The following is a 16,517-nucleotide window of genomic DNA, read 5'->3' on the forward strand; positions in this document are numbered from 1 at the left end:
TAGGAAAAAGGTGCAAATTCTTAGAAACGTACAGTCTCCCAAGATTGAACCAGGAAGAAACAGAAAATATGAACAGACCAATTACCAGTGATGAAACTGAATCAGTAATTAAAACACTCCCAACAAACCAAAGTCCTGGACCAGATGGCTTCACAGGTGAATTCTGCCAAATATTTAGAGAAGAGTTAATACCTATCTTTGTGAAAGTACTCCAAAAAATTGCAGAGGAAGGCATGCTTCTGAACTCATTCTACAAGGTCAGCATTACCCTGATAGCAAAACCAGACAAAGATATAACAAAAAAAGAAAATTACAGGCCCATTTCACTGATGAACATAGATGCAAAAATCCTCACCAAAATATTAGCAAATTGAATCCAACAATACATTAAGAGGATCATACACCATAATCAAGTGGGATTTATCTCAGGGATGTAAGGATGCTTCAGTATCCACAAATCAAACAGTGTGATACACCACGTTAACAAATTGAAGAATAAAAGCCATATAATCATCTCAATAGATGCAGAAAAGCTTTTGACAAATTTCAACATCTACTTATGGTAAAAACTCTCCAGAAAGTGGGCGTAGAGGGAACATACCTCAACATAATAAAGGCCATATGTGATAAGCCCACAGTTAACATCATACTCAGTGATGAAAAGCTGAAAGTATTTTCTCTAAAATCAGGAACAAGACATGGATGCCTACTCTCACCACTTTTACTCAACATAGTTTTGGGAGTCCTAGCCACAGCAATCAGAGAAGAAAAAGAAATAAAAGGGATCCAAATTGGAAAGGAAGAAGTAAAATAGTCACTGTTTGCAGATGACATGATACTATACATAGAAAACCCTAAAGATGCTACCAGAAACTACTAGAGTTCCTCAGTGAATTTTGGTAAAGTTGCAGGATACAAAATTAATATACAGAAATCTGCTGAGTTTCTGTACACTAACAACAGAATATAAGAAACAGAAATTATGGAAACCATCCCATTTATCATCGCATCAAAAAGAGTAAAACACCTGGGAATAAACCTACCCAAGAAGGCAAAAGACCTGTACTCTGAAAACTATAAGACACTGATGAAAGAAATTGAAGATGACAAAAATAGATGGAAAGATATACCGTGTTCATGGATTGTATGAATCAGTATTGTTACAATAACCATACTACCCAAGGCGATGTACAGATTCAGTGCAATCCCTATCAAAATACCAATGACATGTTTCACAGAACTAAAACAAATAATTTCAAAATTTGTATGGAAACCCAAAAGACCCCAAATTGCCAAAACAATCTTGAGAAAGAAGAACAGAGCTGGAGGAATCACACACCTAGATTTCAGACTATACTACAAAGCAACAGTAATCAAAAGAGTATGGTATTGGCACAAAAAACAGACACATAGATCAATGGAACAAGATAGAGAGCCCAGAAATAAACCCAGGTACTTAATCTATGACAAAGGAGGCAAAAATATACGATGGAGAAAAGACAGCCTCTTCAGTAAGTGGTGCTGGGTAAACTGGACAGCTGCATGTGAAAGAATGAAATTAAAACATTCTTTAACGCCATATACAAAAATAAACTCAAATTGGATTAAAGATCTAAATGTAAGATTGGATACTATAAAACTCCTAGAGGAAAACATAGGCAGAACACTCTGACATAAATCGCAGCAATATTTTTTTGGATTCATGTCCTACAGTAAAGTAAATAAAAGCAAAAATAAATAAATAAATGGGACCTAATTCAATTTAAAAGCAAAGGACACCATTGACAAAACAAAAAGACAACCTTTTTTTTTCTATTTGTTGTGATGAAAAGGATCATCTAGTTTCCATTTCTACTGAATGGGAGAAAATATTTGCAAATGATACGACTGATAAGGGATTAATATCTAATATATATAAACAGCTAATACAACTTCACATCAAAAAAAAAAAACAGACAGCCTAATTAAAAAATGGGAAGAAGAACTGAACAGACATTTTTCCAAAGAGAAAATGCAGGTGGCCAACAGGCATATGAAAAGATGCTCAGTACTGCTAATCATCAGTGAAATGTAGCTCAAAACCACAATGAGCTATCACCTCACACCTGTCAAAATGGCTATTATCAAATAGAACACAAATAACAAATGTTGGTGAGGATGTGGAGAAAAAACCCTTGCACACTGTTGTTGGGAATGTAAATTGGTGCAACCACTGTGGAACACAGTATGGAGCTTCCTCAAAAAACTAAAAATAGAACTACCATATGACCCAGAAGTTCCACTCCTGGGTATATATCCAAAAAGCCACAAAAACACTAATTTGAAAAGATATATGCACCCCAATGTTCATATCAGCATTATTTACAATTGCCAAGATATGGAAGCAACTTAAGTTCCATCAACAGATGAATGGATGAAAGAGATGTGATATACACACACAAACACACAGACACACAGAATGGAGTACTACTCAGCCATAAAAAAAGAACAAATTTTGCTGTTTGCAGCAACATGGATGGACTTGGTGGGCATTATACTAAGTGAAATAAGTCAGACAAAGAAAATACTATATGATATCACTTAAATGTGGAATGTAAAATATGAATACAACAAAGAAGCAGATTCACAGATATAGAGAACAAACTAGTGTTACCAGTGGGGAGGGAGGGGGGGACAATATAGTGGTGAGGAGTGAGGTACGAAGTATTTGATGTAAGATAGGCCACAAGGATATGTTGTATACCATGGGGAATATTATCTAGTATAATATAATTATAACTAATATAATATCTAATATTAGTAAATGTTAACTGTGTGATAAAACTATATGTAATTTTTTTTCTTTCATGTTTTAGAAGAAAACTTTTTTTCCTACTTTTCAGAAAAAACAAGGAGAGAAATGACAGCCAAAGGTTCTACAGGAATGGAAGTTCTGCTGTCAACATTAGAGGTAAGTCACTGACATGCTTTAATTATGTAGCTCTTAATAGCAACCAATACTGAGAGAAAAAAAATTACAAAGTACAAAATTTTTATCCTAGAGGTAGAGCAAATGAATGGAAGTTTGTTTTCTTTTTTAAATTATTTGGAATGGGGATATAAAAATTCTAACATATATTAGATGAACCTCTAAGTGTATTTCCCTAGGATTATAATGATAACCATATTTTAAATCTTAATATGCCATTCTAATTGGTAATAGAAAATAAAGCATTAGTTGGAAATAAATCTTTAGCTTAAAATAAATGATTGAGGGACTTCCCTAGCGGTCCAGTGGTTAAGACTCTGTGCTTCCACTGCAGGGGGCATGGGTTCGATCCCTGGTCAGGGAACTAAGATCCTGCATAATGCGTGGCATGGCCAAAAAAAAAAAAAGATTGAAATTGGAAATTCTCATTTATTCTGTTAGTTATTCATTTATGACTAAGTTTACTTCATACATTGGTTGAATAACTATATTATATTGATATTAATTAAGTTTCAATGCTAGTATAACAGTTTGGGGTGGATCAGCAAGACAGTCAGAATCAAGATTTTATATTTTATTCAGTGTAATGTTAAAAATAAGGAGTGAGTGAGTACATTGTATATCTTAGACTTAAACAATGTTATATGTCAGATTATATCTTAGTAGAACTGGAAAAAAAATGAGCAGGGAGTAAGTTCATGTGTGTGCGTGTTTTTTTTTTTTTTTTTGACTGTGCCGCATGGCTTGTGGGATCTTAGTTCCCTGACCAGGGATGGAACCTGTGCCCTCAGCAGTGAAAGCGTGAAGTCCTAACCACTGGACTGCCAGGGAATTCTCTGTTTTTTTTTTTTCCTTTAGTTGAAGTATAGTATTGATTTACAATATTATATATTTTATAGTTTCAGATGTACGGCATAGTGATTCAGTATTTTTATAGTTTATACTCCATTAAACGTTATTGCAAGATAATGGCTATAAATTCCCTGTGCTATACAATATATTCTTGTTGCCTATTTGTTTTATACATAGTAGTTTGTTACTCAATTCTGTACCCCTAATGTGCCCCTCCACCATCTTCTCTCCCCACTGGTAACCGCTAGTTAGTTTTCTGTATCTGTGAGAATGTTCCAATTTTGCTTTATACATTCATTTGTATTATTTTTTAGAGTTCACATATAAGTGATAGCATACAATATTTGTCTTTCTTTGTCTGACTTGTTTCACTAAGCATAAAATTCTCTAGGTCCATCCACATTACTACAAATGGTAGAATTTCATTATTATGGCTGAGTAATACTCTATTATATATATATATATATATATATATATATATCACATCTTCTTTATCCATTCATCTGTTTATGGATACTTGGGTTGCTTCCATATCTTGGTTATTGTAAATAGTACTGCTATGAACATTGGGGTGCATATATCTTTTCAAATTGGTGTTTTTGTTTTTTTCTGGATATATACTCAGGATTGGAATTGCTGGGTCATTCTGTAGTTGTATTTTTAGTTTTGAGAAACCTCCATACTCTTTTCCACAGTGGCTGCACCAATATACATTCCCACCAACAGTGTACATGGTTTTTTTTCTCCACATCCTTGCCAACATTTGTTTTTTGTGTTCTTTTTGATGATAGCCATTCTGACAGGTGTGAGGTGATATATCGTTGTTTTGATTTGCACTTCTATATTAATTATCCTTATTGCACATCTTTTCATGTGCCTTTTAATTTGTTGAGACTTGTTTTGTGGCCTGGCATGTGATCTATCCTGGAGAAGGTTCCATGTGTACTTGAAAAGATTATGTATTCTGCTGTTTTGGGATGTAATGCCCTGTAGATACCTATAAAGTCCAACTGGCCTCTGGTGTCATTTAGGACTACTGTTGCCTTTTTGATTTTGTGTCTGATGAGCTGTCCAGTGATGTAAGTGGGGTGTTAAAGTCTTCTACTATTATGTATTATTGTCAGTTTCTCCTATATGTCTGTTAGTCATCACGAATTATTAGAGAAATGCAAATCAAAATCACAATGAGGTATCACCTCACACTGGTCAGAATGGCCATCATCAAAAAATCTATAAACAATAAATGCTGGACAGGGTGAGGAGGAAAGGGAACCCTCTTGCACTGTTGGTGGGAGTGTAAATTGATATAGCCACTATGGAGAACAGTATGGAGGTTCCTTAAAAAACTAAAAATAGAACTACCATATGACCCAGCAATCCCACTACTGGGCATATACCCAGAGAAAACCATAACTCAAAAAGATACATGCACCCCAATGCTCATTGCAGCACTATTTACAATAGCCAGGTCATGGAAGCAACCTAAATGCCCATCAACAGACGAATGGATAAAGGAGATGTAGTATATATACCCAATGGAATATTACTCAGCCATAAATAGGAACGAAATTGGGTCATTTGTAGAGATGTGGATGGACCTAGAGACTGTCATTCAGAGTGAAGTAAGTCAGAAAGAGAAAAACAAATATATGTTAACGCATGTATGTGGAATCTAGAAAAATGGTACAGATGAACCTGTTTGCAAGGCAGAAATAGAGACACAGACGTAGAGAACAAACGTATGGACACCAAGGGGGGAAAGGGGGGGTGGGATGAATTGGGAGACTGGGATTGACATATATACACTAATATGTATAAAATAGATAACTAATGAGAACCTGCTGTATAGCACAGGGAACTCCACTGTACAGTAGAAATTAACACAACATTGTAAAACAACTATATCCCCTCCCCCCCAAAAAAAACTATAGAGTGCAAGATAGTTTTGTACAAGGATGTATTGTACAACATGGGGAATATAGCCAATATTTTTTAATAACTGTAAATGGAAAGTAACCTTTTAAAATTGTATAAAATTTTTTAAAAATTAAAAATAAAAAACTATTCAAAAAAAAATTATCCCACTTCCCTGGTAAATGAGAGGGCAGTGTAACTTCCATTCAGATTCCAGTGGCCTGAACTCAGTCACATGGCCCAAACCTAATTGCAAAAGAGCTGGAAAATGTGGTTTGGCTGTGTACCCAGGAAGAAGATGAACACTTAGCAATACTGCTTGTGCCACAGTCCATTCTTTTCTTTAACAAATGTTTGTCTCTCATTCTTCCAACTCTGTCCCCAGTGAGCCAGTGGTCCAGTTAACACCCACAGTGCTAAGACGAGGGTCTCTGGTTAATGTGTGGTCCTTTTTCTGGTCTGGATTTGACTTTCTGGTTCCATTAGTCTCTGCCCTTAAATGTTGAAGTAGGCAACACTTATTCCCTTTTGGAAAGGGGAAGAACAAGCGTCCCATTCCAGTCACTGATACATTGCAATTCTGAAATTCCTCTAAATAAGCACTGTAAAATCCTTCTACTCTGGGGATGAGGCAGTTCCTTGAATAGGCCACAGTTCTGCTGTCTATGTGGTTTTCTTCATCCAAGCATTGCTTTTAGTAAGAGAAATATAACCAAAGTACAGTATTTAAACATTTTCTCTTATTAGATTGGTTGTTCAGACTTTGGGAAATAGTTACTTTTCTGCATTGTGGGTTGGAGTGTAAATTGCTCAGTGAAGAGCAAGTTAGTAATATCTACTATCAAAATAAATGCCCATATCATTGACCCAGCAATTCTAGGAATTTATCCCATGTACAGTTGTACTTGCTTCCCTGTAAGTGTACATACTTAGTTTTGGTTGCAATTTTTAATAGCAAAAGATTTAAAATTTTTAAATATCCCATTGATAGGTGACTGGTTGCATAAACAATGGTATTGCCATGCAGTGGAATATATCATGTGGCCCTTAAAAAAGGGTTAAGAAACTATTTATTGACATGTAAAAATATCAGCATGAAAAATAGTTATCTACAGAGCAGTAATACCATTTGGAGAAATAAATCATGTATACATGTGTATTTACATGGATTACTTTTATGTGTGTACAGTATCTTGCTGGATGCATAAGAAATTGATAATGCAGTTACTTTTTGAGAGGGGAGCTCACTGGATAGTCACCATATATACATTGTAGTGCCTTTTATACTTTGATTCATTTATTTGTATTGTCTATTTGGTAGAAGTTGATGAGTTCAAATCACAAATTAATTCCTGTTGATAATAAGAAAATAATAACTCAGATGATTTCCAAAAAATTTTAAGGGCAATAAGAAGAGACTGAAGTGATGTGTGAGAATAGTGAAAACCTGAATACGTTTATTCTTAGAGAAACCAAAAAGGTCATCTGTAAAATATAGGTGGTTTCCGACAGACAGAAAAAGTTTGGGAATCACAAATTTACAATGTTTTAATAAAGCAAATAAACTATTTATTTCAGAACACGAAAGATCTTCAAACTACACTTAATATCTTAAGCATTCTTGTTGAGCTGGTGTCAGTTGGTAAGTTTTTGTTTCCTTTGGTGTAATTTCTGTTTGTATACAATGATCAGAAATGCATCATGTGTACTTTTTTTGGAATTTTCTGATACTCATACAGAGGCTATTCCGAGTATTGGAATTTGGAAGCGAAAATGTCATACTCTTGTTCTTGCTTTGTTTTTGGCATCTTCTGGTGTCCCTCAAACCCATGTGTTTTAGAGCCTTGAATGTAGAGTTTTGCATCACTTTTATTTACTGTCTGCACTGTTTTTTAAACTAACATAAATAAAATAAAATTTTATTTTGATGCTATTTGTTTGCCTTCTGAAGTCATCACTTTTAATACTTCTTTAAAGCTAACAAGTTGTGATATCTAATATGTTATAGAAGAATTTGCGATTTCAGCATATTTCTTTCAAAAAACTTCTTAGGTGGAGGTCGAAGAGCGAGTTTCTTAGTCTCCAAAGGTGGTTCACAAATATTATTACAGTTACTTATGAACGCCAGCAAAGAATCTCCCCTGAATGAGGAGTTAATGGTGCAGATTCATTCCATTCTTGCAAAAATTGGACCGAAAGGTAAGGGTTTCATTTGTATGACTATCAGGTGGAACTGTTTTTGTTACATCAATTCTGTGTGCCTTGAAACTGGTAAATTTTACAATCTAAAATGCTACTGCTTTTTCTTGGTCTGCATCATGGAATGCTTTTTACAGTCAACTAGTGACCTGCAAGAATTTAGGATCCTAAATTCCTGAGTAATTCTATTGCATATGGTGGAAAAAGGAAGAAAAAATGTGTTAAAGTCAGAAGTATGTCTTGGTGTGTGTGTCCCTGGCATATATATGTTATAAAGATACACATAACATGGATATTGTTGAGGCCAGAAGGAGGGAGTGTGGATGGGAATGCTTTGAGGAGCATGCTGGTAGAATATGTTTGCTTTTCAGTAATAGTCATCTTATAGTCACGTCTCAGTGCCTAAAAAGCTTACAGTCTAGTTAAGCTTTTTTTTTTTTTTTTTTTTTTTTTTTTTGCAGTACGCGGGCCTCTCACTGCTGTGGCCTCTCCCGTTGCGGAGCACAGGCTCCGGACGCGCAGGTCCAGTGGCCATGGCTCACGGGCCCAGCCGCTCCGCGGCATGTGGGATCTTCCCGGACCGGGGCACGAACCCGTGTCCCCTGCATTGGCAGGCGGACTGTCAACCACTGCGCCACCAGGGAAGCCCTAGTTAAGCTTTTAATCATAATCATATAAGAAAGTGATTACAGCTTTAATTATCTCAGATCAACTTTTAGTTGATAATATGAATTTACAATATTAGCTTTAGAAATTTCATTGTTTTATGACATTTCATTTTATTCAGAAGTTATATATGAATAAATTGTGTTTGTTCATTTTTTTTTAAACAGACAAAAAATTTGGAGCGAAAGCTAGAATTAATGGAGCTCTAAATATAACCCTGAATTTGGTCAAACAGAATTTGCAGAATCATCGCTTGGTTTTGCCTTGTCTTCAGCTTTTACGAGTATATTCTGCCAACTGTGAGTATTTCAGAGCAGCTTTTAGTTAGCTCAGTGTTGTGAAGTTAACACAAAATGAAAATTTTGTACTTTAACTTCATAAGTCTCTAAAATTTGTGGACAAGGAAAGAGAATATTTAATATGGCTCTTTGTAATTCTAACCCCCCACCACAAAAGTGAGGTAGGGTAAGAACCTGAGTTGACAAAATCTTCAGAATTCTCATTAATTCCCCCAGTATGTAAAGGCATGTAGTAAGGGGGATGAGTAGGTGGCCTGTGGAAAAGATTTGGAGGAATATGAGGATATTGGAAGCTGGAAAAACTGCTATGCCTATTTGGATTTTCACAGATAAGAGGAAAATTGAGAAGGAAGGAATGCGGTGGCATAGTCACCTGGAGCTAATTCTCTTCAGTAATGAATAGGGAAGTAGCAGAACCGAAAATAAATAGCACAGGAGCTTCTGAGGAAGCTGGAGAAAACAGTAATCACAGGGAGAGAGTCTCAGATGAAGTGTCTCCCAATGGGCGCGCACACACACACACACACACACACACACACACACATATTCTCTCCCTCTCTCACTAATGTAATATTAGGTCCCAAGCCTCTGAGGTATGGATATTCTTCTATTCTCTGACTATGGGATTGGAATGATTAACAAAACACCCGGAATTGAGACTGTACAGTACATATTATTGCAGAACATCGTCACAAAATAATGATAATCAAAGTGGTAGATTGTGTGTGTGTATTTATTTATCTGTATCTATACTTTGACAGTATAGCTAAAGGTGTACTCACAGGAAAATAGTTTTGAACACTTAAATAATTAACACTTAAATAATTAAGAAGCACATAAGGAAATGAATTAATTGGCTGTTTAAACAAAGAAATTAGGAACAGAGCAATAAACACAAGGAAAGCAGAGGAATGAAATAGTAAAGAAAAAATACATTATGAAATCTTCAAAAGTTGATTTAAAAAATAAAACAATTGGATTAAAAATAAAACAGGTAAACCACTGAATGAAGGAAAAAGGAAGACAAAACAGACTAAAGTTAGAAGCGATAATGGAGTAATAAACAGATATAGAGGAAATTAAAATTGTCATACAAAACTTCAGTAACTACATTTTTGGTGGCATTTTATTTAATTAAGCACCAGGAGGCCAGTAAACAGTGTATCTATAATTTTTAAATAATATTTGTTCAGGATTGAAAATGTTAGGCACAACTTTCTGGTTAGGTAATTATTTGCATGTTCTGTCTAAAGTTGTTACCTGTTTTTCCCTACTGCAGTTGCTTTAGTTAAGGTCCTCATTACCTCTCACCTAGACCACAGTCTCCTAATGTGTCTCTCAAATCCATCTTTCCTACAATGCTGTTAGGTCTGACCTGTATCTAAAATGCAGATCTGATTTGTTGCTCCTTTTGGGTAATTCCCTGTAGTTGAAAGAATTAACAACTTCTAGGACCTTTCATAATTTGTTTTAACTTCTTTTCCCACCTCATCTTCCCATTGGCATGCCTTTGTCTAACACTGTTTTAACAACATGTAACTGCAATTTCCCTGCAACTTCCCATTAAAAAATAAAGCAAAAAAACCCCCTTCCTTTGAAGTATTGACTAAGGTGGACTTTACGAGGGACTTGAGTTCACATTTACTAAACAATTTGTGTATATTTTTGGCTATGTATCACACGTATATACATTTCTACTCACTGAGGTTTTTAAATCACTTTACATCTCTTTTTTCACCTTCCCAGCTGTGAATTCTGTATCCTTAGGGAAAAATGGAGTTGTGGAACTGATGTTTAAAATCATCGGACCATTTAGTAAGAAGAATTCCAGTCTTATGAAGTGAGTAAATGTTTTAAGTGTAAATAGAGGTATATATACCCTTTGTTATTTTGGGCCTTACCATCTTGATCTGTACAATGAGCAGGTTGAGTTAAATTGTATCTAGGGTCCTTTCTCAGTTCTTAAATAGTGATTTAATTATGATAAAGATTTTCTTTAGTATAAAGTTTAATCTTCAAAAATATATCAAAATTAGATAAATTCATTGAACATAGTGTTATGGAAATTAAGACTTTGAACATTCCTAGATACTATAATAGGAAAAAAGACCATTTATAGAGTATCATTCATTCAGAAACATTTATTGAGTGCCTACTATATTCCCTACCCAATTTTACAGTCTTTTAATGACTACTTTTTCAGTCTTACAATTATCTGGATATATTTTAAATTTATGCATTTCTTTTTTGTCAAAATCATGTTATTCTTTTTCTTACTTTTAGATATGTATATATATATATCTCAAAATATGTGTTATATATGTGTGTATTTTTGTGTGTGTGTGTATATACACACACACATCCATAAATAAATAAATAATAAATAAATATATACACACACACATATGCCCATATTCATTTGTAGGTCACTCAACCTCAGAAAATGAAAGCAGTTTCAGTTATTTCATTATATTTAGTACTTTCTTAAGCCAAATTAATGGCCATTCTTTAAAAAAATTTTTTATTATGGAATTTTTAAAATACAGCATTTATATTATATTAATTATTACTTATTATATTCAACAGTTATCAACATTCTGCCATGTTTGTTTCATTTATTCCCCCTCCAGACTTTTATTTATTTTTCCTGGGGTATTTTTAAGCAAATCCCAGATGTTATCCACATATATATGAATTTCTGTAAGCAAATACCAGATATTTTCTCACTTTTCCCCTAAATACTTCATTATGTAACTCTGCTAAATAGGGACCTTAAAAATAACCATAATACTATAATCATACTCAACAAAATGATTAATTCCCTAACACAATCTAAAATCCAGTGTATTTAGTTTTCTCCAGTTGTCTCCAAATGCCCTTTAAAGCAAGTATCAGCCATGACATTTATACTGTAAATTCTTTAGTATGATCACTATCAGACATAGTTTTTTTCTTTTAGTGTTACCAAAGTATCATTTCTTTGTTCAACAATATTAATAATTATTTAAGATCATCTAATATTTTCTGATTGTCTGAGGAATGTCTTTTTTTTTTACAGTTGGCTTGTTCAAATCAGGATCCAAATAAGGGCTCTATATTCTACTTGATTGATGTCTTGTAATTTTTTGCAGTCAATAACAGTCCCCCTACTTTTCCGTTCTGTTTGGTTTATTTGTTGAAGAACTGAATGGCATCTTATAAAATGTCCCAACATAGATTAAGATGACTGTATACTGGGGTCACTTAATTTGTAGGTATATCCCTCAAATTTTCTGTAGACTGATGGAGCTTAAGGCTTGATTAGATTTGTTTTTTCTTTTTTTTTTGCGGTATGCGGGCCTCTCACTGTTACGGCCTCTCCCATTGCGGAGCACAGGCTCCGGACACGCAGGCTCAGCGGCCATGGCTCACGGGCCCAGCCGCTCCGCTGCATGTGGGATCTTCCCGGACCGGGGCATGAACCCGTGTCCTCTGCATCGGCAGGCGGACTCTCAACCACTGCGCCACCAGGGAAGCCTTTCTTTTTTTTTTTTAATGGTCAAAACATTTCATAGGTGGTGCTGGGTCTCTGTTTTGAACCACTTAAAATCATTGAGTTGAAATGTTCCATCCCCTTTCACCTAAAAACTTAGCAATATTTCATAGCATTGCCTGATCCATTATTTCTTAAAAGGTTCCAAAATAGTGACTTTTCTAATTTTCTCATTCTTTCTACTTTTATTAGCTGTGATTCTTTTATAAGGGAGAACTTGTCCACATCAACTATTTGGTTAAATTTTACAAATGAATAATGTCCAGAACATACCCAGTCTTTTCACCCTTACTTAATAAAGGTCAAATATTTAGCTTTTACCCTGCTTGAAAATGGAAGCTTACTGGCACATATAATTATTTATTAAATATTATTTGGTGGGATGACAGCATATTTACTTATATAAAGATCATACACACAGAGCATCTGACGAAATGTGACAAGATAAAGAAAATGATTGTTCACAATTAGTAAAACCAACTTCCAGAATTGATGTAGTGTAGTGAGTGGGCTTTGGAGTCCGGCAGAACTTGATTTGCATATTAGCTCTTACTGGCTTCATGATATGAAGTAAGTTGCCTAACTTTTTATGCCCCAGTTTCCTGTCTGTAAAATGGTAGTATTTTTGCCTACATCATAAGGTTGTTTTGAGGATTTAATGAGGTAATTCTTGTAATTAGCACAATGCCTATATTAATGCAGTGTAATTAGTTTAGGTAAGTAATGTAGTAATGTGGATGTGAATGAATCCTAGTTAATATTAAAAATATATTCTTTATCTTTAAAATTTTTATGCCTTTTCTCTTCTTGATCTTTAAAATTAATCTTTATCTTGGTTATGATCTCCTACTTAAGATCTACATTACTCTATTATAACCAAGTTACCAAACCTAATATAAAAAGTTCCTAGGAGAAAAGAACATTTCACAAGTATCTGTATAATATACAACATGGACTATTTCCAAAACCATGTAGAAATCAGTGGGTTTAAACTTCCGAGAAAGGAATGTACGTTATCTACATTATTCCTTCATTCTTTTTTCTATATTTTAAAAAGAAAAACTCTTTAAACTGTATTTTTACTTTAAAAAGGATAAACCATTCATTGACCAGACATCTATAGCATGATTCCTTTATTATTTTGAATAATTGTAGGATCTCCCCCTTAATTAAACAATCTCAACATCTAGAGCATTTGTATACCAGTTCTTCCTCCCCTTAATGCCCTGCATTTAGTTAGTTGAAGAAGATTGAGGGTTATTATTTATGTTTGAAGAGTAGTGCTTTCCTTGAGAATTTCCTCTCCTTTCCAATTTTAGGTTTTGGATTTAAACATTGTTAAACTAGAAGGAAGCAACTCTAAAAGTTATTGTAACTCTTTCTGAGTTTCACTACAGGTTTGGAGGTTATTGCAAGGATTGATACCCCCCCCCCCCAACTTAAATAACTTCATGAGTACCTGGGGCTTCAGTTTCTCCTCCCTCACTGCTCCCAAATGAATAAGCCACAGGCTGCTTTTAAAGCCATTGTTAGCTATGTTATTCTGTGTGGGACTTACGAAGACTGAAAAATATATGAGGAAGTATAAAATATTGGTACTGAGAAATTCTAATTAACATATAAAAATGTACTTTTCAATAAATACTATTCTGTAATTGTTAGGTAACTTTTATATTATAAATTCATACTGGCTTATAACTGACATAGAATTGCAAAAATTCCTTTGTACTGAAGTTTTTAAAAATACCTTTTAAAAAACATCTTGGTAAAACTGTCAAGACGACTTTGTACCAAACTTGATAATTTCTTTTCATCTAATGGGGCTGTGGAACAAGCATGATGGGCAGAAGGAATTGGGTGCATATCCAGTTTTGGCAGTGTTGAAGAATAAACATCAAGAGAAAAACATGTAGTTTAAGGCTTAGAAAATGTCAGAGCACTTCTGTTTGGTTCAAATGTGTTGTAGACACTGCCAGCAGGCAGAAAGACTGTTTCTGAAAGTACTCTTAAGATTTTTTAAATTTTGAATTAAGACTTAGTTGTAGATGGGAAAATTCTGAGTTCATTGCAAATGATTGCCTCTAAGCGATTGTATTAGTTTCCTAGGACTGTTGTAACAAAGTACCTAGTACAAAGTTGGTAGTTTACAATAAGAAATTTATTGTCTCTGAAGGCTGGAAGTTCAGAATCAACTTGTCAGCAGGACCAGTGTTCCCTTTGTAACCTGCAGGGGAGAATCCTTCCTTGCTTATTCCTAGCTTTTGGTGGTTTGCTGGCAATCTTTAATGGTCCTTGGTTGTAGGTGCAACATTTCAGTCTCTGCCTCTATCATCATATGGTGTTCTCTCCTTGTGTGTCTGTCTTCAAATAGTCTTCCCTCTTTTTATAAGAGCATCCGTCTTGATGGATTAAGGGCAGTCTACTCCAGCATGACTTCATTTTAACTAATTACATCTGCAAAGACCCTGTTTCCAGATAAGGCCACGTTCTGAGGTGCTAGAGGTTTGGACTTCAACATATCTTTTTGGAGGAGACTGACATTTCTGATTCCATAATTTTCTTTCTCACCAAGAATCTTGTATGATTTATTTTTCATATCACTTAGTTTTTATGTGACCCTAGGCATATTATATTCTGAAATCCTTAGTTTCCTTATTCATAAAATGTGTCAATTCTATGAACTAGGAATTTTTTTTTAAAGAATTAAACTAGAAAACACATATACAAGGCATGTGTAACAATTTTTGGCATTTATCAGGTCTTGCTGAATGAAGTCTTCTTTTCTTTTTTCCCCAAAATTGCCATTGTACTTAGAAGATCCATTTAGTTCTGATTTTGACCAATTTAAAAGTCATCCTTATTCTGATAGTTTTATAGTCTTAAGTGCATTTTATTGAATAATTATAAGATTATGAAAAGTTTCTTACTGATGATTCAGTGCTGTGAAAATTCTGTTATAATTTTATAGTTTTCATTTACTTTTAACTTGCTATTACCCAAACTGCATATTGTTTTAAGAAAGTTACATGCAGGAGTTTATATTTTTTAGAGCATATACTGTTGTTTTTATTTTACAAATGTTATCATAAATAAATGTTTATATGGTTTCTTTATTTGTGTCAATAAACCAAAATGTAACTGTTAATAACTTGCTCTAGAGGGTAGCAGTAATGAGCATTTATTATAAATGAGCACTTAGTCTGTACCTAGTCCTGGATTATTGTTTCAGGTTTTATTTTGAACCAGTATCCATCTTAAATCAGTATCCGTTTTAAATCTTCTAAGTCATCTTAGAAGTCATCATCTGGTCACGCTATGTGTACCACTAATGTGTATGCAGCTTTATTAACTTTATTATCTTGTTTTCAGTTTTAATTTCTTGAGTAGTTTTTCCATAGATGTGTATATTTTATTACATTATCTAGATTGTAAAATTATCTGTGAAAGAGATAACTTTGTTTTCTAATTTTATACCCATGAAGAACCTGCTACTGTGGGGATCTAGTAGGCATTCAACAAATGCTTAGTGATGAGTGAAATACTTAAATTTGACAGTGTACATATTTTCATGCAGATTAATTATCCTTGTTGAAATCTTACTAAGAGGTACTGGCTTATATTTTTAAAGTTCCTGAAAGTTCCATTTCTTCAATAACTCATTTTTAAAAAAATATTTGAATTACAGGTTTTCCACAGTGATGTTATATATATTTTTAAAGCTGCTTAATGGCCCCTGATTTCACTGGGTGTAACTGCACATTTATATTCAAAGAATATATAAGTCCTCTAATGGGCAGTGAGAATTTTTGAGATGTTAATTAGGTCATTATTCTCTTTGGTGCCGTATGGCTGAAAAATGTTAAGGGTTCATACTTCCTCTCCCCAAACCTCCTAGTTCCAAAATATTTTACCTTTGTTATTACATTAAATGTTAGGATTATTGCTTGATAGAGCTAAAATACTTTGAAGTCAGATAGCTACGAATATCTATAGAATTTTGTAGTTGCAAACTTTGTGTTAAAACTGGTTTTTGTTTTAATTTTTTTGTGAATCAGAATCTATGATTCTTAGTATTATTCCTTTGTGA

At 34.1% G+C, this 16,517-nt stretch overlaps 1 protein-coding gene across 3 annotated transcripts in view; it reads left to right on the forward strand.

The window, feature by feature from the left end:
- The window catches only part of AGTPBP1 (ATP/GTP binding carboxypeptidase 1), a 173,639-nt gene that overhangs the window by 48,402 nt on the left and 108,720 nt on the right, over positions 1-16,517 (forward strand). For all 3 annotated transcript variants that reach the window (XM_081236170.1, XM_081236171.1, XM_081236172.1), the window contains exons 4-8: positions 2,883-2,950; positions 7,313-7,376; positions 7,787-7,933; positions 8,767-8,898; positions 10,645-10,738. In XM_081236170.1, coding sequence (XP_081092296.1) covers positions 2,883-2,950; positions 7,313-7,376; positions 7,787-7,933; positions 8,767-8,898; positions 10,645-10,738 — 505 coding nt within the window. The remainder of the gene's footprint in view (positions 1-2,882; positions 2,951-7,312; positions 7,377-7,786; positions 7,934-8,766; positions 8,899-10,644; positions 10,739-16,517) is intronic.

The sequence above is a fragment of the Mesoplodon bidens genome (genome assembly GCF_964165515.1).
Source record: "Mesoplodon bidens genome assembly, chromosome: 6".
Lineage (NCBI taxonomy): Eukaryota > Metazoa > Chordata > Mammalia > Artiodactyla > Ziphiidae > Mesoplodon > Mesoplodon bidens.